The sequence below is a fragment of the Lissotriton vulgaris genome, chromosome 4_1 (assembly GCF_964263255.1).
Source record: "Lissotriton vulgaris chromosome 4_1, aLisVul1.2, whole genome shotgun sequence".
Lineage (NCBI taxonomy): Eukaryota > Metazoa > Chordata > Amphibia > Caudata > Salamandridae > Lissotriton > Lissotriton vulgaris.
The window spans coordinates 1,290,002,600-1,290,026,313 of NC_141691.1; the positions used below are offsets into that span (position 1 = coordinate 1,290,002,600).

The 23,714-nt window shown below is 43.9% G+C and overlaps 1 protein-coding gene across 1 annotated transcript in view; it reads left to right on the forward strand.

Moving 5' to 3' along the window:
• Window positions 1-10,348: 10,348 nt before the first annotated feature.
• Window positions 10,349-23,714, forward strand: part of CTDP1 (CTD phosphatase 1) — a 936,891-nt gene continuing 923,525 nt past the window's right edge. Inside the window, exon 1 of the mRNA XM_086965522.1 lies at window positions 10,349-10,888. Coding sequence (XP_086821648.1) covers window positions 10,623-10,888 — 266 coding nt within the window. The 5' untranslated portion in view covers window positions 10,349-10,622. The remainder of the gene's footprint in view (window positions 10,889-23,714) is intronic.

Below are 23,714 nucleotides of genomic sequence, written 5' to 3' on the forward strand. Positions count from 1 at the left end.
CTGTTTTCATCCTCCCCGCATCCCGACTCATAGAGGTTCCAATTTGCTAAAAAAAAAGTTCCAGATCCTCACCCTGCTTAGTATGTTCAAAATGAGACGATGCAGAGAACGGTGGGCCCTCATACCCCTTATTCAAACAGAAATTATCACAGGGGTGGATATTAAAGTCCCCCATCAATAGGATCTCAAAGCAATTGGACTTCAAACAATAAGTTAAAAGGAATTGTTCTAACAAATCTAGGTTGTTACCAGATTCCATAGAATTATAAAAATTTATGAAAAGAACTTTCCTTGTGTCGGAGACTGAAAGTTCCACTGCTAGACAATTTTGACAACCTGTGTCAAGTTGCAAGAGCGAGCCCTTTAACTCTAGGGAGAACAAAGTAATCAGCCCTCCCTTCGCTCTCCCGGCAATACTCCGTCTTGCTGGAATACTGAACTGGCAGTAACCATCCAAGAAAAAACAGTTTAGGGGGTCCCAAGTCTCTTGAAGGGATATTACATGAAATGTTTTTAAAAACCTCTCCCAGATTTCATCACCCATTTTGGCCCTTAAACCAGCTATATTCTAGCTCACGGTTCTGCAGGATAGAGCTGGTGTCCCCTCTATGGGTACCTGTCCTTGGGTGTTACTTAGGCAATCGTACTCCTCCATTCCTGAGAGTGGAGAGAAACGATTTCCCAGTGTACACCCCATTTTATTTGAAGTCTCGACATTTGTGTTTACAGCCCTGAGTGGGTTCCCACCTTCTTACGCGGACCTTGAGCAACTATTCGCGTTTGTATGGGGTACCTGTGCTTTAACCACTGGGACAACAGGAAGCCATGCCCTATTTTGAGGGGGTAGGTAAAAATACCCAAGGGGAAGGGGCCTAATGCCCGGTTTTAGCAGCTCAGAACCATCCCAAAAAAGGCGATCTGCCATGTTTCTGGTTTTTTAAGTTAATTACCACACAGTCACCTTCACGCGATTTTCTTTGTCGGCCCACCCAACCTACTCTTCTGACCATATTTATACTGGCAGCTATGTCTGTGTCGCCACTAGAATAATTATTGCACCAGGTTTTAGTTCTTTCCATGAGCTCTTGATTACTTTCAGTCCCATTAATCTTGAGTGGAGGAACCCCTGTTAACACAGCCACTAAGGGGGCGGCTTGGGGCGGGAGATGTAATTTGAACTGGCATGGCAACTCGGCAGGATCCTTACCACAGTGCTGTGGGCCAACCAGGATAGACCTATGGTGCTTTACTTCATTTCTACTCTCAGAAACAGGAGACCTAACATCCCCCTCTGGGGCCAGCACAACTCGGGCAGTATTAACAGGTACATGTGCTAATTTGGGATGCGTAATTGGAGTGCCACTTTGCCCTGAGCTCCCTTGGTGCAAAGTCTGAGATGGTGGTGTCTTGTCCAGATGTCCACGAAACTCTTGGACAAAGCTGTCCAAAGCATCGCATCTCTTTAACAGTCCCGCTACACACGTGTTTAGAACATCGATAATATCCTTAGCGATGCTAGTCAATGCCGGCTCTAGATGCAGATTAATAAGCCCTTCAATTTTAGTACTTAGTCTGTTGACCAGATCATCCTCCGATATGTTATTAATGTGCTTAGTCTTCCTGTTGCACTTCTTTGTTTGCCTGACCCCCTTACCCGATTGGGTTAATATGGTCTGTATATCCTCCTGGGTTTGCAAAGGTCCCGGACTACAATCAATTGGGACCGCTGTTAGTGGTGATACATGACTAGGGCCCAGCTGGGATTCAAGTTGTGGGTCTATGAACTCTTGTGTGACCCCTCCTCAGGATGACCAGCCTCTTAGTTTACCGATGTTAAGCCCAGTTCCTTTTCTGCATTTGCAATTTCTTTTGTAATCACTCCCACGGCTGATGTCAGATATGATATAATAGTATCAGCTTTCCGTAGAATCTTTATCTTCTTATTCCCTTGGCTCCCATTACAGAGTTGTTTGCGCTTACCCATGGTTGAATCTTAAGGGGGTGGCCCGTCCCGTCCCCTGCCGTTCCCGGACGGCCCGCCCTTTGCCCGGCGGTGCCCGGCGGTGCCCGCCTGCACCCGCGACGCGGATGAGGCTTCCGTGCTTTAAGCGCGCGATGGGCGGAAGTGGGCGGTCCAGCAATGCAGCCTGGGAGCTGCAGTCTCCCCCAACTGCGGCCGTACAGCGATGGAAGAACGGCAGCAGAGGAGACCAGCAGCGTCAGGGCCCCAGGGGTGGTGCAACAGGTGAGGCGGTGGTGTTAGGTCCAGTAATGCCCCCGATGTCAGCAGCGTCTAAGGCATAGAACAGGAGGGTGTCTCTGCGGTAGCGGGCCCGCGTTTGGGTTCTATCGCCCCAAGCAGGGAACTCCATCAATGTAGTTGATTGGCCTACCCTGGCTTTAGACTGGGAGTGGGTTGTGTTGGACTTGGCCCTTTTTGGATAAAGTTCCTTAAACTTTTTGTGTTCCTCCTAGACCTTTTTCTGACATTATGTTGCTGACTTAGATGCTTTGGGCACTTTTCCACTGCTGATCAGTGTCAAAGTGCAAGTGCTCCCTGTATAAAGTGTTATCGTAATTGGTTGTCCATAGTTGGTATGTTTGCCTCACTAGTAAAGCAGGGATGTGGAATTCCTATAGCCCGACTCCCAGGACATGTTGTTTGGGGTCAAGGGCACCAAGTTTTAATGTTTATTTTGTCCTTGGGACAAGTAGGCCCAACCCCCTGCAGCACAAACCCTTTGGCTGCCAGTTTGCAGTACCACATTATGGATCAGGAAAGGAGACTATCTGCAGTTAAGGTAATATTTTTGCCTATATGTTACTGCTGTTCAAACTAGTATTTATGGTTCATTAAATAAAAGCCTTTATTATTAGGGTGAGCGCTCTAATTAAATATTGTAAGTGCCAACTACACTGCTGACAGTGGTTCCAGTACAAAAATGTTTGCACACGTGTTCAAAGTTTAGCAAAATGAAGCTATGTATAATGCTCCCGGAATGCTCTCTGATTTGATGAAAATTTTTGCAGAAACGCCTGAAATCACAATTGATTCATTACTTTCAAAATAAAATGTTCATTAAAAAAATGAAAGCTGAAAGCTGGAAAATTTTTTTTGCTAAACTACTGTAAAGTTTAAGGTACCCTTTCTTTGCATCATCATTTAGTAACGTGTTGATGCATGCTAGTGTTTCCCAAAAATTTTCGTCCTGGAAGATCAGTGTAACCAGTCAATTGGATTAGGGTGGGGGGGGGGGGGCAAAGCCAGTGGGTCTGAAATTAGGGGTCAGCTTTTTAGTTACGTCAATGTGTCACTTGTTTATGCATGGTATTTGTAAAACCTTATTGGGGTGCAAGCTGCTAGGCCCTCAACCTTATAAGAAACATTGGCAAAAGCAAAAATTGTTGTTTGGTCTCAAAAAGCACACACTGCCACAGTAGTAACTGGCAATGAACAAAAATACTTTGTGTATCGATATGCTCCTTGTGAAAGAACGGAATGCTGTCAACTCACAGTGAAGCCAGCCGAAACAGAACTTTAACACAAAAGGTCACGGTCAACGCCAGACCATATTAGGGGCCCAATTATTAAATAAAATTTCAAAAGTGCACCCAAGATACATGTCCTTGCATTAAGGGTAGTTATGCGGCTTTTCGTGAATTCCCAAGAATTTACAGAAGTAGGACAATAAATAGTACTCCTAGATAATATTTGTGAACTGCATTTTTGTATGGGCAAATATGCATGTGTAGATTTGCTCATGCAAAAATCTGAGTGTTTGCAAGTTCACTTTCCCTCCAACCACTTTTTTCCTAAGTAGGTTTACGTCTACCATCGTCAGGAGTAAATTTCCAACATTTCTCTGTATGGGAATATATTAGAAAAGAGTTTTTGATACCCTTAAAACATGCAAGTTAGTAGGTTTGCACCGACTCAAAAGGGCACTCTGACCCTGGAACTATTGCTTATCACTACCTTCAGCCCCAGTATGTAGATCTGCGGAAACGTGGCAACATAAGTGGATTGCAAGTATTCAAATACTACTATGGTATGAGCCCTGGCATAATCAAGGAGGCTATATCAGAACTCTTATATAATGAGATTGCGGCCATAATTTGTCGCTGCTGTACATGGCACCAAGTGGGCAAGTGGATTTTGTTACCGGACAAGTAGATTTATGAAGCAACCTGCCCCATGGACAAGTAGATATTTTAGTAAATTCCACACCCCTGTAAAGTCCCTAGTAAAGCGCACTATGTGTGCCAGGGCTGGTAATGCAAATGCTACTAGTGGGCCTGCAGCACTAATTGTGCCACTCACACTAGTAGCCCTAAGAAGAGATCTCAGGCCTGCCAATACAGTGCCTGTGCATAATTTGTTAACTACCTTTTTGTCCTGGCAAGTGCACCCATTTGCCAGGCCTTACCTTCCCTTTTTATGCACATCAGACACCCCTACAGTAGGCCCAAGGTACTCCACTGGGCAGGGTGCAGTGTATCTGAAAGGTAGTACGTGTACTGAGGTGTATACCATGTCCTAACAGTGAAATACTACCAAATTCGTTTTTCACTGTTGCAAGACCATCTTGCCCATAGGACACAATGGAGAATGCGATGTCCCATGTTTGCATCATATCTTCCCAAAGGCATAAGATGGAGAGATGGAGTTTAGTGTGCCTGAACTCAGAATTTAATAACACATCTTTTTGTAAACATGGTTTTTGAATTGTTTAGAAACCACGCTTTTAGAAGTCGCTGGTTTCATGTCTTAAACCCTCCTCTGTGCCTCTGCATGGTTGTATATTGCCTGCCAGGGTTTGGATGTGACATGGTCTGGGAAGTGTCCTGGCGCCAGGGAGGAGTAGGTGAGACAGCAACAGGCTGGCCTGCGTTTGATGTGGGGGGAAGAGTAGCCCCCTGGAGGTAAAGAGGGCTGTGTTGTTGCCACCAGAGGATGACTCCACCTCCTGCTGAGAGTCTGGGCCCCAGACCCCGACTATCAAAGGAAGAGGGTGTACACTGGCAAGAAGACACCCAGGTCTGGTTTGGACCGAGGTCAGAGCCCCCGGAACACAAAGACTTCAAAGGCATTTAGGGATATAAATGTAAGAGCTGAAACACCTGAACTCAAGACTGAAATCCATACTGAAAAAGGATTGAAACTACTTTGTGTTAAAGAGGAACCTGTGCTAAAGAAGAACAGCTGAAGAGACTGAAGAGAAGGACTGCTCTTGCTGTGTGTTCTGGGGCTGGCCTGCAGTTTTCTGATTTGAATAAGGAGAGGGCAAGGAACTTTGCTATGTCCCTCTGCTTGAGAGGACTTTCCTGTGTGCTGTGTCCTGAAGTAACTTGTCTCCAAGGGCCTGAGGAGAGATGGTCCCCTTTTGTGGAAACTCCTGAACATTAAAGTTTCCAAGTGTGTCTCAGCGACGCTGTGTACGCATGCTTTTTGCATGCCTGAGCCTGCTGTGTGGTTTGTGGTGCTGTTTACGAGGTGCCCCGAGACGGCATTGCCCCTGCAGCGTGAAACATTGTCCGCGCTGCTGCATTGCTGTTTGTGGCCCGAGCCATCATGGTAACTGAGGCTATGAGTAAAGATCACCGCTGCGGGCCCGAGCCGCAACATGATAAAGGCTTACTTGTAGCTACAAGGTGAAAGGGATTGTGATAGTTGTTCGTCTAAAGGAATCTTCCCAAGATCGACAACGAAGGAGAAGGCAGTGATGTAACCGGTCGGGCTACAGCGTCCCCTAGCAACAGAGCTGCAACATGATCGGGATCGCCCAGTAGGACGTCCGACAAGCGGAGAGAGAGAGAGCGATGCAGCTCACCCCCAGGTAAGGCTTGGACTCTGGTCGAGAGCCGCAAGCGTGTGAGGCCTTGGGAGGTGTGCAGGAGTGCTCCGATCTCTCTCCTGCTGCACCGCGTTAGACGCGCTGAGTTCCCGAGCAGCCGGTACCTGCCCAACAGCACCGGGGCGGCCCCGGTAAGGTTACCACCATTGTCTCTGCTGTTGGGGACTAGTGATGCCCGAGTTGACTGCGCAGATTGGCTGACACCATTATTATTGCATTACAAACCGCATTATTCTTGCATTACGAACTGCCAGATTGTTGCATTAAGGACTGTCTTATTACCACGATACGAACTGCATAGCATTAGGACTGCATTAGAGATCGTGAATTGCTCATTAACCACATCGCTGCTGTGGTTATTTTTCCCCTGTGCTGGAAATCGGTATTCTCTATTATTCATGACGAGCTCAGCTCGTCATCAGCACAGCTCAACTGTGCCTCATGACGAGCTGAGCTCGTCATGAGCATGGAAGGGGTTAATACCACAAGAACCTACAAGTGATTGCTGCCCTAGGAACCGGCCACGTGAAATATTATGAGTACGCATTTGTTGGATTTCTATCGTTTGGTCTCATTGTATTCCTTTTTATAAAGATACCGCTATTTTTATGAAACCAGTGTAGGGTCCATTTGTGGTGTTTTCACTGTGTTACTGGGAGTGTTTTGCAAATACTTTACACATTGCCTAGGAGATAAGCCGGGCTGCTCGTGCCAAGCTACCAGAGGGTGAGCAGGGGTTATCCAAGAGTGTGTCCCTCCTTACCCTGACTAGAAGCAAGGGTCCCTATTTGGACTAAGGTACCTACCTCAGACAACTAGAGAACCCCAGTTCTAACACCACTCCTTTCCGCAGAGTGGTGGTGCAGGGACTAAAAAATTCACGTCTGGATTATGGAAACTCCCTTCACTTAGGGAGTCATACATACGTCATTAATTGACTGTAGGTGATACAGAATGCTGCTGTGCAGATTCTCTATAAAATCCCTAGGCACAGATTGGCAGCACCAGGATTGGCAGTTTTGCACTGGCTGCCAAGACAGAAGAGAATCCAGTTTAAAACAATCTGCCTTGTCCATCGTGCCATCAAGAATTAAAAACCCCCCTATCTCATACAGCGCCTATTGACTTTCTACAGACAAAAAAGAACTCGGAGGTCAGAGAGTCATAATCGGCTCATTGTTGCTAGGATAAAAAAAAAAAAAAAAAAAAAGAACATGAGAAGTGGAGGGAGTTCTTTTACATACCTGGCACCTAAGTTGCAGAATGCTCTCCCAACACACCTTAGACTGGACAATTCAGAGATCAACTTTAGGAAAAATTTGAAAACTCGCCTATTCTAGTCTAATACAAGCTATGCATAAGTATTGCACCAGAGCTTATTAACAACGCTGGGAGGCCCGTCGGTTAGCCATGCGCTACATAAATCTCAGTGGATAGAATAGAATTAAGAGTGACAGTGATTTTTTGCTGTCCGCACAACGAATATGAACAATCGTCACTACTGTGTATCAGTGATTGATGGAGAATGATTTTTTGCCAAATAAATTTTGCTTGATCAAATCTGCTTATAAGTGTGTTATTAACAAAACAAACGGCTAACTTTGTGGAAAATTATTAACATGGGTACTTTAAAAGATTAAGGTGAAATACGTGCAAGAAAGATGTCAAGTTTAGTCATTAAAAGTTACAATGATTCTGTGCAGAAAGGAAATTAAAATAAGGGTTTTTATGTAAAAACACATAGTATGAAGGAGAGGCTTGCTAAATGTGCATTAAAAACTCATGTAGACTAAAGAAATGGTAATAATGGAAACGCTTACAGAAAAATGTTTTGTGAATCTTTATCCTTCTGATAACAAGAAAAATTGATTATCAAGAGTTTGCATTTAGAAACAAGGTTATGCTTAGGAGTTTAATTAGAATAATGAATCTTCTGAAAAACCAATTTTCTTATGTATTTCTTGTGTTCTCAAACTGAAGTATGTTTTATTCTTCAGAAAAACAACGGTTAAGGGTTTCTCTATGAAGGCCTCAAACTCTGGTAAAGTTATTTCCTTTTCCTAACGTAAGCATCAGAAGAATGTACTTCGTCATTCATTATTTCTAAAATGCTGATTTATCTGTTTGGCTAAGTTTAGATGATCACTAGAATTTCATTCCTACAGTTGGGATTATTTCTTTTTATGTATAATTGTGTTGATTATGTTGCAAGCTGATGTGGAGGTGAGCGCAAGGACATGGAGAATACAATTTCTTTTTCCTGCTTCCGAAGACACGATGATGACATCTATTTTAACAAAGGACTGGTTTGCAAAAGATCCGGATGAACTGGCTCGGACAATGATCACCACGTAAGCCTGATGAATAAAATAGTGTGGAGCTGTAAAATTGAAACATAAGTGTGATATAATTATTACTGTGACAAAACATCCTGGCAGAAGCTGTTTCTAAGAGAAGAGAACCTTTGCTGCTGTACTCTCTATGCTACTCTGGATGGCAATTTATCCTTGAAATTTCTGGGCGAGACTATCCTGATTTACATTGCACTAAATCGGCTGGTGATGTTGCTTAAGCTATACCTTTCCCGACGAAGGGTTAGCTATCTGGGACTATTGCACGATGTACATTAGTTTCATTGATGAGGTGCGAATGAAATCTGATTTGAATACTGACATTGCAAATTAATTATTTTTCCTTGTTTTCTCTCTCCCCGCACATGTTATTGATTTTATGATGTATTTGTCATGAACTGTTTTATTTATTGTGGATTTACCAGTAATAACAAAAATGATGAAAAACTGATAATTCTTATGTACTTGTATATCGACCATTCATATTTTTAAATATTTGGATAGAAGTAACTTGATAAGTATTCAGTTTGTCTTTATTGTTATTTGACATATTACATATTATGACTTATGTTGTTAGGCTTTTTCTTTATTATAGGTCCTCAAGAAGGAAATAGCTCCCGTCTCTTATCATGTCCCTATTAGCTCTACCAAATATCTATCAGAGGACCAGCTACTGTAAGTGGTAACAGTTTCTAGAGGCCCAAACTCTTAGTTATGGAAAGTTCCTGATCATTGAACGATCAGGGATATTGTGAATGATTACAAAATGTACACTGCTTCCATTGGATCAGTTTATACTCACTACTAAATACAAAGGGTTCACTGGGGTCCAGCATACCGCTCAAGAAAGGCTGTCAGATCAAGAAGTTGACTCCATCGCATATATTTCAGTACTGCACTGAGGGAATAATAAGAATGGACTCCACATCCTGTAATTCATGGCAAATCACTTAATCTCCCCATGCCTATCAAAAAATCAATGTGTCTTTCTTGTGTAACGTAACTGGTGTTCATGTGCAGTACTCCAATAACTTCGGGTCGAGTTCGCGCTATATAAATCTGCACACAAAAAAGGAAGTCCTACATTGAATGCTACAGGAAACAACTCCCACTTGCACACCAAATACCGCCTTCCACCGTCCTCCCCGAATCAAACAAACGCCTTATTAAAAGACAATCGCAACTGCAAATGAGTAACGCAAGCTGTCACAACACTAACAAACCTGAAACGTCAAACCAGAGCTTTGCCCTCGGGGTTCAGTGTCACGTGACAAATTTTTTTCCAAAGGAGGACATTATCTTCCGTCACGCTATAGCAACAAACGTCCATGTTGAGGACAGACAACAACTGATGTTCGCTCACTAGTCAAAAATCGAAGCCCTCCTTACTCACAGGTGTTACAAAAAACCCCCGATACTATGTTGTTTTCGGGCAGCGGTTTTATGACTCTTCTACCATCTCGCGGACACCACCAATTAATGAGACATAACAGAACCTCCTCCTACTGCAAATTTTCAAAATAAAGTTCCACCCACTCAATGTCACAGTCTTCCCAGTCGTCCTCTCCTCACGTGACGGTTAATCGTCTCGTTAATCCCGCCCACTGTCAGTCCCGCGGAGCTTCGGTTCTCACTGTTGATAGGCCAGTCATTTCTATTGCGTCAGATTCTAGTTGTTCCCGGAAGCCGGAGCATGCGCAGTATCACTTTCAGGCAAATAATTTTCCCGAGCTCGAGCGGGAAAAAGACAACCTTCCGAGCAGCGCAATAGAAATAAGACTAACAGTAAACAGCCTACAGATTCTCTGTAGATCATTAATTCCAGTTTGAGAGTAAAGGCTTCGGAAAGATGTACACTGCACAAAGAGAATAAAGATAACTACTGAAATCAATTAAATTGCTAGTTTATTTTTATCTATAAGTTAAAAAGCTACAACATACAATTTTAATTGATATGAAAGTCGGATTCTTGATACTGTTGAAGTTATGAAAAGGTTCTCTGCATTGAGAAAAAAATATTTAATGCGTTTAACTTAAAATTCTAATTTTTTAATGAACCCTTTCAATATGTCCGACTTGTTCACCAAAACTAAGTGGCAGTTTAGCCCTTCTTCGCTTTCGACGCTTGCACCCCTAGCTCACGTTCCGCTGTTGGAAAGGGGGTGTGCGCGCGCGGAAGAGCAACTTCTAGCTCCCGCGCTACTGTCTCTTTAAATGGTGGCCCGTGGCGCGCGCGCTCCCGCGAGTGCTGAGTCTAAGGCTGGGCTCCGCGGGGGGGAACGAGACTCCGGAGACGGGGGGAGGTCCCCGCCGCTCTCCACCCCTCCCACGCGCTGAACTAAGCAAGTGCGCCCCCAAACTTAACTCTGCGCGCGTCCGACACGCCCTCCAGGTCCTGCGCGTCCCCGCCCACAACATGGAGCCCCCTGGGGCCCCGCGGGCTCCATGCGAGGTGCGCTGCCCGGGGCAGCGGCCCCTGCGGCTGCTGGAGTGGAAGGTCACCACTGGTGCCGCAGTGCAGCTGGGCTCAGTCCTTGCCGTTTGTCGTACTATCCCTGCGGACACTAGCAACCGGAGAAGCGAGGAGCCCCCTCGAGTCGCCGCTGAACGGAAAGTCAAGTCGGACCGGGCCGGAGTTGTGTTGGAGCTGTGCGCGCAGCCCGGCCAAGTGGTTCCCCCTGGGTGAGTGTGAGCTTACTGACAGCCGCAGATACGCGGGGCCTGCAGGAACCGCGTGTCCTTCCCAGCATGCAATGTGGGGAGTGACAGATCCCAGTATGCAATGTGGTGGACCGAAACTTTGTGTACAGTGTTAGCTAGTGTTGCTGTCTGAAGTATGGGTCGATTTTTGAAGTTCCTGTTTGGGAAAGAGCTAATTGCACCTTTATGATAAACGTGTTTGGATTATCTATTCTCATGTCAGTTGAGAACCGTTGTATTCTTTCCAAGTTTGTAAATTGACTCCAAGTGCAGGTACTCCACTTGCACTTTTGGACGTGCGAGTTTGATAAGATATAAATTGTTATTGGATGATTAAAGCCTCACACGACTTGGGTCTTAGGATCTTTGTTCTTTGTTTATACTCTATCTTGGAATGCCTCATCTTTCCCACAACATTAGTACTTCAGCGTTGTTAAACGATTGACATTGCCTGCTGTAAATCACACATCGCATCCTTTGGGGTTGCCAAGTGTCAACTTCGATAGTTCGTAGGTTTTACCCAATTCTTTGTGTTATGACACTTAAGGTTTACATTTCACTTTATAAATGTGGTCTTTTTTGCCCTATTGCAAAGAACTGTTTGCAAAAAAGCAAGGGCTTTCATGACAAGGGTCCTCGTTCCAAATAGGATTACCCTACTGAAAAGAAATCGAGCAAAATCATAGGTTTAGTTTTTAGATGTATACACAACACTTTATACCAAGTCCATTAGACGAGCACCCATGCAGGCAAATATTAGGCACCAGGGCTCCGAAACCAACAGTAATGCATAAAGGCAAGTGTATTTGATAGAAGGGCACATTTGACATGCATTGTGTAGTCACGGCTAAGTGCAGTTTAAATGCACATGGTGTCCAGTACAGGTCGAAGTGTGCAACATGGAGTGTACAGCTTCTTCTAGTATTGGTTTTTTGTCCAGTTGCATCTAGAGAGCTTTGATTTTACGCCTAGATTAGATTAGGGTGCATTTGAAGTAAAGCTAGCTTTTAGCTATCTATAGGCAAAAACCTCTGGTAGATCGTACAAAACAATTAGTGCCCATAGAGCCTGCTCATTGGTTGGCTTTGTCACACTAATTTATTTGCTTGTTATATGATGACTTGCCTTCCTTTTGTGTTTGTCCCTCTCAGGGAGTTTACCGGGGTCACTGGAATTATGCCGTAGGGGAGAGCCAAAATATGCAGCAGAGTTGACTAATGTATGCAGCAAGAAAAAGCAAATATACCCACATAATGCATCACTTTCTGTGAAACTGTTATTATCTAAATTTTACACCTTTTGATATTGTGTATAGGTTGCCCCTCACTAACACTGGTCTAAAATTTAAATTTAGCAATAAGCAATAGAATAGTTACTAGTCAGTCTTCACAAAGAGCCTTTCAGTGTGCGGCAACACGTGTTGCTGTGTTTTAATAACTTTGAAACCTTTTGAGCTAGAAACGATTTTTTTGTTGAAATCTGCAAATTATGCAGCAGATGAATTATATGGCAAATGCGGCAAATCCATAATTATGTGAAAAAATGCAGAAGCCGCTCAATTGCATAATTCCAGTGGCCCTCAGTATATTCTGTTTACTATCCTGTTGATGAATGACTTGTACTCTTCCACTGGTCTTATTCAGGAAGCTACTTTATTATTTTCTTTCAACACTCAACGAGAGGGGACACTTTCCATTGCTATCCCTTGTTCGTTCTGCTTCTACCTTACTAAATGTTTGTATCCAGCATGCATTTCATGTTGCTCTCCGCCCCACAATCCCCTGGCTGGTCTATTGCTGCCCCGACTTTTCTTTTAATATTTATTGTTCCTCCCCCAGACCTAGCTTATCCTCAAGCAGTGTAGTTGCTCCCTGTTCACTCCAGGTTGCTTTCCAACGCGTGGTCGTACTTTTTTTTTTTTGCCAGAGCCAGTTGGCATTTGCTGTCTGGTGACTATACCTTACAAAAATTACTTTTGTGCTACTTAGATTTAATTTTTTCACACAAGTTTAATTTCATATTATTTGTCTATCTAAATGGCGTGCGCCAACTTGGAAGGATAACTAAAAATAAATGCTGTGGTCTCTTCCATGGTGGCAGCTTTGGTCACACATAGCAAAAGGTAGATTGTCAATCGTATCGAAGCTGCTGCCACAGTTTGTTACTCAATCCACTGGCAGTTGCCCCTTCTGTCGTTGGTTACAGATAGTTGGATGCACATGCAAACATACATGTTCGTTTTCTTAAGGTTGGCAGCAGTTCCTAATATTGCCAACATTTAGATGTAAAATTGTATTTTTTTATTTACATAAAACTTTTTGTCTAGTTTAAAATAATATGATCTTGTGTTCTGTAGGTTATATTTCATTGTTAAAAGCTGTTTCACTGCATGCAACATTTCTTATGTCTTATGAAAATGCCATGTTTTTTATTTTCACCCCAAAACAATTAAGTAATTCTCATTCTTTAGTGTACTTAATTTGTATCCTGTATACAGGTCAGTAAATGTACAAAGCTTATCAATTTTGGTTTTTATGCTAATTGATTTGAGTTGTTTTGCAGGTTTATTAGACTCTCAATCAATCGAAGATTTCTTGGCAATAGAAATCCTATTTTAAGCATTGATCAGAGGATACTAATGCCGATGTAAATCTCCCCCCCCCCCTTAATTTTTTTTTTAATTTATCGCCATTTACCTTGGAATCAAACTCAGTCCCCCCTGATCCAGCACCTCCAAGAGCTGTTTCTTTACATCAAGGATTTTAGTGTCTTCTATAGCTCTTCCGTATTTTCTCTGTTGCACATATCCTCCAAGGGAATTTGAAGACCAAAAGAAGGCGTAATCATTTTACCAAACCCTTCCCTTAACTTCTCTTTTCATTAGACTCTAGCCATTCTAAAGCAGGGGTCTAAAATCTATTCCTTTTCCTTTCCACAATTCTAACCAAACTTGTGATATTCTAAACAGCTTTTATACATTCTATTTCAGTTGGTGACAAATTGCTGATCAATTTCTTACATCTTTCTTTACGCCAAGAAATAACACCCCAAAAAAGACAACTAGTAAGCTTACCTGGAGTTCTGTGTCTAGTATGGCTGAAATATCGCTACCTACATCTTCCCAAAATTTCTGGATCACAAAGCACTCCAGGAACATATGGATATCGTCTGCTTTCTCGTAGCTACAGTTTATGCATCTTGACGTCCTCCCTTCCCCAACTTCGAAAATCTATATGGCGTCCAATACACTCTATGAAGACAAAAGATGTGGTTCCTTCTTAAATTGGCGGGATATACTGTAGAATATAAAAAAGTTAAGATACTTGCCACAGGTCTTCCAGCTGTATCCCCAGCAAGCTCTTCCCCCACAGGTCAGTCCGAAGTTTAAAGGCACCCTCTGATAATTCTACAAGTGACCAATAGCACCTCACCACTTCCTTCTTCTTCTGTGCTTCTCTCATTAGATCACCTTCCAAGTCATTAGGCAAACCTATCTCCTCCTCGGAAGACTGAAACCAGCTCCTTGTTTGAAAGTATTTACATTTAGAGACTTCATTCATGGACGCTGCGGCCAACTTATCCCAGCATATCAAATCTCCATCTTCCGCCACATCACCCCATCTTAGCATCCCTTCCTCCCAGAGCGGACTAGCCAGCAAATCCCTTGTCCATTCAGGTGATCCTGGGGAATTCCATATTGGTGCCCACTTACTAAAATACGCGAGTTTTACCTCCTTTCAAATCTTGGACCAGAGTTTCGCCATTCCCTGTAAAGTTTTAAGGCGCACTCTCTTAAAGTATTTGGGGTCGCCGAACTTATACATAAAACCCATGCATCTCTCCTTCAATATCTGACAGCATGCACCTAAATATTTTACCAATATCTGAGTTCTCTGGTTGGGTTAATAACATCTTTCCATTACTTAAGAGAAAGGCACACGCATAGTAGGTCAGATCTGGCAAACAGAAGCCCCCCTTTTAGGTCTCAACCTACGCATCGCACAGGCGTTGCATAGGACAGAGACCTGTGGCCATCCCCGCAGCTTTGGAGGCAAAGACGTGCACGCGTTGCATTGTTTCCAATGCAACACGTGCACATCTTGGCGATTTCCTTTTTGGAGCGCACAGCGCCATATGGTCGCACGCTCCCGAAAGGGAATCACCCATGCCCCCTCCCCCTGCTGCCACTTGCACAGCCAATGCTTGTTTAGGACTTGTGCCCTGCTTGTAGCTGGTTGCTTTTGAAAGAACAATGGTTCAAGGTAGGCCTTAAGAGGTCCTTAGTGGGGAGTACTACTCCCCACTAAGGACCTCTTAAGGCCTACCTTGAACCATTGTTCTTTCAAAAGCATCTCGTTACCCCAGGTTCTACTGTATGGGGTCCCCTTGTTTTTAACAAACACTGCTTGTAGCTGGTGCGCCTCCTGCTGGAAAAGGCAGGGAGAGGCACAAGAGTGCTGCAGGTACCTGCCCTTGACAGTACTTCGACTAAGCTCCGCAGTGGTGTGGGAAACGAACGGCTTAGACTATCGACAACAACTGACACCCAATCTCTAGAGTGGAAGGAAGCCCTGAAGTCAGAAGCTGCAAGGCTGTGAGGCGGTGCTCCTAGACCAACGTGAGCTGAGCGGTGAGCATGGCTGCCGAGGTACTGACCGAGCAGGCAGACCTGCTGTTTTACCGCTCTTACCGCTCTTACCTCTGTTTACTAGTTAAGAGTGCGGGCCGCGGCATTGGCATCAGTATCAGCTCTGAGACCGGGATGGAGCTGGTGCGGTAAGCCGTGGAGCATGCTCAGCGTCCGAGGCAGCCGAGGATTACAGAAGGCTGTTTGCCGGGTCCCTAGACCTACCAGGTCGTTAAGAAAGTTACAGCGAGGAGGTTGCCCCAAGCCACAGCTGCATTCAGAGCCACATTTGGAGGGATAGAGACGCTGCTGGCAGCTGCAGCGTCAAGGAGGCTGCTAGACACGCACACCGGAGAGGCAAGTGAGCAATTTTACGGGGGTGGGGGGTGAAGTTAATGCCGTGGTAACCTAGTCTGCACGGAGGCGGCCGGCGTTAGTCTTGTGTGGCTTGTGCAACAGAGGATTGCCCACCCTCCCTTAAGCCCCTGAGCTACTGAGACTGCGCTGAGTTTGTTCTTTGTTCCGTTTCCCTCTGCTATATCTATCCCACACCAACCAACTTTTCTCTCTCCTGGAGGGGCCCTATAGAGGATACAGCTGGAAAAGTAAACCCAGCAATAATACAGCTGTTAAAACAGCAAAGGGGCGTGCAAAGAGGGTAATAAGGAACTTGAGAGGAACTAAAAAAACAAGCATTTCCAATGCAATAGGTCTCGCTTTCACGCAAGTTTGAGCTATGGTCATTGCAAATAACCATGCCTTTTATTTTTGTTTTTGTTTTAAGAACCTAAATAGAAGGCATTGTCATTTACAATGCCAATAGCTTAAACTTGCGTAAATGCGAGACCTATTGCATTGCAAATGCTTGTTCCTTCTTTCTGCACAGTTTTTTTCACGTGATCTGCGGGCCCTTTGGGTTCCATATAAAACTGTTAATTTTACCCTGCAGTTTTTTCAGCCACTCTGCCTTAAATAACAAGCATTTGCAATGCAATAGGTCTCGCATTAGGAAAGTTTGAGCTATTGGTCTTGTAAATGACAATTCTTTTATTTATGTGTTGGTTTTGAAAATAGCAAAATTAATAACTTCGTTATTTACAATGCCAATAGTTATAACTTTCGCAAATGTGACGCCTATAACCTGGGGTTGCGCTGAGTGATGCTGTGGTGGTGCTGCTGAGTGATGCTGTGGTGGTGCTGCTGAGTGATGCTGTGGTGGTGCTGCTGAGTGATGCTGTGGTGGTGCTGCTGAGTGATGCTGTGGTGATGCCGAGGTGATGCCGAGGTGGTGCCGAGGTGGTGCTGAGTGATAATGTGGTGGTGCTGTGGTGCTGTTGTGGTAGTGCTGTGGTGGTGCTGAGTGGTGCTGTGGTGGTGCTGAAAAAATGCGTCCAACACCCGAGCTTAATGTCGTGTCTGTCGTCTTTAGTTATTTCAAAAATATTCGCTATTAAAATGGGATCATAGGCGGTGCAGTTCCAATGTTTATAAACATAAAACAATATCCTGTGTTGGACAACTGTAGGGTTTGCAGCGTCGTGCCAGAAGACAGAAATAATTACCCACAGTCCAAGTATAACAGATAAACAGTTGGCAAAGGTCCATCAGAGCTCACATAACTGTAGAATGACTCGAAGCTCCCAGGGCTGCCAAGGAATGAGTTGTTAGGACCAGCAAGTGAGAAAGGGTTTCGCAGGCTTTACTACACGGGGAGGCTGCACCACACCAGCATGAAATGAACAGGGAAAACATTTTCCAGAACAGCAAAAAACAAGTGTTGGACACATTTTAGCTCGGTGGAAAAACTGAACTTACATATGATACTGTATGCAGTGTTAGATAATAGGAGCGAGCGTTTGTGCCACACAACATTTTAACTATATAGTAAAAAATAAGTCTAAAAGTGTATAACAATTCCAAATCGGAAACAACCTGGTCAAACTCGCTTCCTACATATGTACAGGTCGGTCCGTATTTAGCTTACATGGAGTACAGCCAACAGACACCAACCACGTGTGGCAGAGAATGAAGGCGAGAATGTGGTAGCATAACATGCTCTTGGCATTGCTGTGGGGAGGGGGAGGGGAAATGCGAGAAACGGCCGCCAAGATAGAATGTGGCATAACGGCTAGAGCGGTCGCTTTTGAAGCTGGGGAACAGAGTTTGAGTCTCAGCGGGAGGGTCAAGATTCTGTGAACCTGGGCAAATCACTTAATCTCTCCATGCATAAAAATGAATCTGTGTGTGTGTGTGTGTGTGTGCATTGCAACTGGCTCATCATGTAAAGCGCTCCGATACCATCAAGCCGAGTTTGCGTTATATTAAAGTGAAGAAAAAACACAGGAGACTGAGTTCAAACACATATTTACAACAAGGGGTGGTGAGGGACAGAGTCTCTGAATTAAGCAGAAAGCTCTCACCCAGTCAAGAGATCAGGGCTAGATCCAACACCGTTTTTTAGCTCACTGCACCATCCCAGTTTCAGAACCTGGCTGTATGCAAATTAGTCTGTTCCTGTCCCAGTGCATGATGGGAACAAGGCAAACCAAACTACAAAAGCCAATTCTTACACTGGGAACAAAAATATTTACAACAAGGGGGTGGTGAGGGACAGAGTCTCTGAATTAAGCAGAAAGCTCTCACCCAGTCAAGAGATCAGGGCTAGATCCAGAATTGGCTTGGTAGTTTAGTCTGCCCTGTTCCCATGATGCACTGGGCCAGGGACAGACTGATTTGCATATAGCATATAGCCAGGTTCTGAGCTGGGATGGGGCAGTGAGATAAATAACGGTGATGGATCAAGCCCTGATCTTTGGACTGGGTAAGAGTGGTTTGCTCAATTCAGACACTCTGTTCATCACCACCCCCTTTTGTAAATCGATTTTGGCCACTATAGGTGTGGCAGGGTATACTCAGACATGAGTCCCTTTCTCACTGCTCCATCTGGATTCAAGCAAGCCGGGCCGAAGAGGCTGAAATGCCAGAAACCGGTCCCCGGTAGCTTGTCTCCTTTCTGGTAAAGAATTGGCTTGGTAGTTTAGTCTGCCCTGTTCCCATGATGCACTGGGCCAGGGACAGACTGATTTGCATATAGCCAGGTTCTGAGCTGGGATGGGGCAGTGAGATAAATAACGGTGATGGATCAAGCCCTGATCTTTGGACTGGGTAAGAGTGGTCTGCTCAATTCAGACACTCTGTTCATCACCACCCCCTTTTGTAAATCGATTTTGGCCACTATAGGTGTGGCAGGGTATACTCAGACATGAGTCCCTTTCTCACTGCTCCATCAGGATTCAAGCAAGCCGGGCCGAAGAGGCTGAAATGCCAGAAACCGGTCCCCGGTAGCTTGTCTCCTTTCTGGTAAAGAATTGGCTTGGTAGTTTAGTCTGCCCTGTTCCCATGATGCACTGGGCCAGGGACAGACTGATTTGCATATAGCCAGGTTCTGAGCTGGGATGGGGCAGTGAGATAAATAACGGTGATGGATCAAGCCCTGATCTTTGGACTGGGTAAGAGTGGTCTGCTCAATTCAGACACTCTGTTCATCACCACCCCCTTTTGTAAATTGAGTTCAAACACATGCACTTGTAGAGGGAGCAGAGCAGGAGGGGTTGGGGAGCAGAGCCTTTGAAGAGCGGAGAAGCAGATTGCCTTCAAGGCAAGTGTGAAGCAGTAGGCGGGGAAGCACAGGAGCAAATGGTAAGGTCAGGTCTGATGAGGCTTTGATGTGGGGAAATGCGCGTGCTTGTGGTCACGTGATTCACGTGAACTGTTAGAAATCCGCCTGGTATGGTACTTTTCTGGTTTCACAGCAATAGGTCTCTCTGCGAGACCTAAAAATGGGATCATTTGGAAAAGGAATGTAAACTTCAGAAGGATTATCATCTTCACCAGGTTGATTCTTCCTGTGATCCCCAAAGGAAGATGAGACCAGCTTAGCATAAGCTTTCTGACTTCTTTCATTACATTAAAAATATTTGTTTCCGGAAGGTCCCCAATATTCTGAGTGATCTTTATACCCAAGTATCTCATCTCCTTTTTGCTGATGTTAAGAGTTGACTCCAGGTTCTAAGCCATGACCTCTGTTTTTGCCCTATTCACTGAATACCTTGCTATCCAGTCAGTTTGTGAGGTTGTCGTTTAGTAAAGGGATCGTGATCTCCAGATCTGATGTATATACCAATAAATAGTCAGCAAATCAAGATACCTTACTTTACCACTCTTTATATCCAAAAGGGACTATGCGACTCTCCTTCCTAATCTTAGTTGCCAATAGTTCATTCAATCTACAGATTAAAAAGGAGAGGGGATAGTGGGCAGCCCTATCTTGTCCCTCTTATGTAATAGGCATGGAGAGGTTACCATTTATCAGAACTCTGGCCTGCAGTTTACTATATGTCTTAGCCAGAGTTCTACAAAAAAATTCCACCCAGATTTTAAGGCTTTAACATCAGCTGTAGATATGCCCAGTCGAAAGGTTTAGTAGCTTCCAGTGTAATAACTGCTAGAGGGGAGTTTGTTAGGTGGAAGCTAGATCAGCTGCCACTAGTAGGATAAAAGTCAGTTCCTGAATCCCTCCGCCCCTAACAAACCCTTTGTGATCTAAATGGAGGAGGCCCCCTACCACCCCATTAAGTCTCTCTGCTAAAATCTTTGCAAAAATCTAATAATCACAATTTATTAAAAAGCTAGGCCTATAAGAATCACATATATTTAAGGCTTTCCCTGGCTTCGGGATTAGTGTGACAGAGGGCTTGTCCCATGAGGCTGGCATGTCTTCTCCCTTTTTCAAAAAAATCAGCCAACAACTTTGTCAAGTGTGGCAATAGGACCCCTTCTAACATTTTATGTAATTCTAATGGCAACCCATCCAGTCCTGCGGCCCTACTAGATTTCTCTGCCCTTATTGCTCTTTTGCCACTATCCTGCTGTTTTATCACTGAACTGCTTGTTTCAGAGATACCTTGGGGGGCATCCAGACCCAGCCATGCCTTAACATCTCCCTCCGTGACTACCAGGTCCTCTTTGTATAATGCCCCAAAATAATTTTGGAAGTTTTCTTCAATTTCGTTACTTTCAATGAGAGACCTGCCTGTTGTTACGCACCTAACGTCTTTGTAATATTCTCTTCTTCGTGTTTCTCCTGTGTTTCTTCTATTTCTATTCTATCTATCTCTTCTGATTTTCTCTTGATTCATTCTTCTCTTCTCTTTGACTGCGCTAGCCTGCTCTGCTGTGGGTCCGTTATTCATGGATTCTAGACTTTAATAAAAGTCTCATCTTTACTTGAAGAAATCCTGTCTCCGATCATTCATTCCTTGGTACATATATTTCCTCGGTACAGTCTTTGACAAAAGATCTTACTTGATCTTCCTTTGCCTTCCACGCTAATAGCTTCCCACACCCCTCACCATATTCAAAGTGAGCGATTTTACTCGCCTTCCATCGCTTCCTTAGTCTTTCTTCTACTAAGCTAGACAAAGCCTCTTTTTCCACTTGTAAGGAGTTTTGCCCCTCCTTTCTCACGTTCCGTCGTCACCTCTAAAAGCTCCTGCCCTTGCTGTTGAATGCAGCTTTCTAGCAGACTGTCTTTTGCAATAAATGATTTCCTTATCTGGAGACTAGTTACTCTTCCCCTCAAAAAAGCTTTGTATGTGTCACATACTACGCCTGCTGGTGCACTATACATATTTACAGCAAACAATTCCTCTGATTCCACTTTGAATATTTCTATCACCGACTCGTCTAGCAACAGGGCTTGATCCATGGTCCACCATCTCAAAACTGGCCCAGCTGACACTGATAGGACCAAAGACACTGCCGAGTGGTCAGAGAAATGGGACCTCACATATGTAGCTTTTTCTACACACTCTCTTAGCCCTGGTCAACTAAGAAAAAAATAATTTCTTGACTGAATTCTGTATTTTCTGTTATTATATGTAAAGCCCTTCCTGACTCCATCCTCTCTCTCCAGATGTTGCACAGTTCCATGTGTACCATGGTGGTTTAAATTAAGGATCGCATCTTACTATTTATGGCGGACCAGCTATTGACAGAACGATCAATCGAGTCCTCTAGAAAAGGATTTAAGTCACCAGCCAGAATGACTGAATCAGTGAAATTCAATAATTCCATGAGCAGTCCCTCCAGTGGCCTTGTATCATCCATATTGGGTCCATACTATCCTACCACTGTGTACCTTTTTGATTATATATTTGAATCTTTACGATGACCCATCGTCCTACTCTTATCTACTGTGCTGTGCTCTACCAAAATATGTGGACTGTTCTTTATCAAAATTGCAACTTACCTTATCGTCAACTGCTCAGTAGTACACACCACCTTCTGTACCCAACCCCTAGCTTTAAAGACCTCTTTTATTTCCTCCTCTGTTAAGTGTGTTTCTTGTAAAATAATAATCTGTGCTGGGACATCTTTCAAATACTGCAACATTTTCTCCCTCCTTCCTTTTACCTTGAAGCCATTCTCATTCCATGACAATAGTTTCACTCTAACTCCCTCGTCTCCTACTATTTCTCTTATTCAAACACTCGCCCAAAATGGAGGGCGCCTAGCACTTTTTCTAGTAAATGAGGACAAGATTTTTTTCTTTTTTCTCTTTGTATGCTCCCACCCAGTGACCCCAACCCCTAAAACTACCCCCCCCCCTTACCCTGGAGAACCTTCCTGTCTTCTTTCCTATGTCGTGTCTGCCTATAGACAGATTTGGAGGACATATAACTCGGTCTTACAGCTTACCCCCTAAAGGTGAAACAATGTGCCTATACAAACAAAAATGAACCTACACACCCAAGGAAGAGAAAATACTTTCTACAGAATGTTATGGGGATGGGTACCCAGTACCATTAGTGGTCACCTAGTACACTCCCCTAACCCATTTTACGGAGCATCCGCTCCAGAGATAGATTTCATAAATGCTTCCACCTCCTCAACTCTCCTAAAATTCAGCATTTTGTTTTTATACATTACTCACAGAGAGGCTGGGATCTTTAATTGCGCAGTAGCACCAAGCTGTCTCAGAGGTTCCAACATTTTCCCTAATTCCCATTGCCTGTTTGGGGTAATCTGGGAGACAGCCGACCTTATCTCAAAGTTTACTCCCTCAGCATTAAGGGATTTTAATGTTAATGCCTTAGCAAGGATTTCTTCTTTTAATTTGTGTCGAAGTTCATAAAAATCTTTCTGGGCTTTGCACGATTAGGGTTCATCCTACAAGGATCTCTGTGTATCCTCTGGATGTCATCAATAATATCCTGCTCAGAGCAGTCCACGTGTGTTTCGACTTTAATCAATCTTGCTAGAAATGTTTTCAAATTATCTCCTTAGGCCTCTTCTGGAATTTTTCAGAAGCCGCAGATTATTACTTGTTTGGTTGTTTCCAACTTCTCTTTCATGCCTACCCCACATTATTTAAGCAATCTAATGCTCTCCCTATTTACTCCAGCTTGCAAGGTTAAGTCCTTAACTGTGGTTTCCAGCATTTGAGTACTATCAGTGAGGTCATCAAGCTTTTTCTCAAGATTGTTGCATGTCATTCTTATATCTTTTTGGTTAGCTTCTGACGTTTCAAATCTGCTTCTAATCTCCACAGTTAAAAGCTTGATCACTTTTGAGACTGGATGTTGTGATGTATTGTATTGTATTGTATTGTAATTGCATTTATATAGCGCTTACCACCCCTGGCGAGGCGTCAAAGCGTTTTTTCGGCGAGTAACACGCTACTCCGGGACCCATAGAGGATTAGTGTTGAATTAGTATAGTGAAACATGCAAGTACATTTTAAGTGGTGGATAGGTTAGTCAGTTAATTGGATTTGGAATGATAGAGGAGGACAAAGGTTTGTATTTATATAGCGCTTGTTGACGCACGCTATTCGGGAAGCCTACAAAGGATTAGTGGTGAATTAATATGGTGAAATTTGAAGTAATTTCAGTGGTGGATATTAGTCAGTTACTTGGAGTGAGAAGGATAGCGGAGCGATAGAAGGGGAAGAAAGATTTGCATTCATATAGCACTTGTTACCCCTGATGGGTGTTGAAGCGCATTTCTCTGGCGAGTAGCATGTCACTTCGGAACCCATAAAGGATTACTGTTGAAAATTAGTATAGTATAAAATATGAAGTAATTTGAGTAGTGGATATGTTATTCAGTTATTTGGGT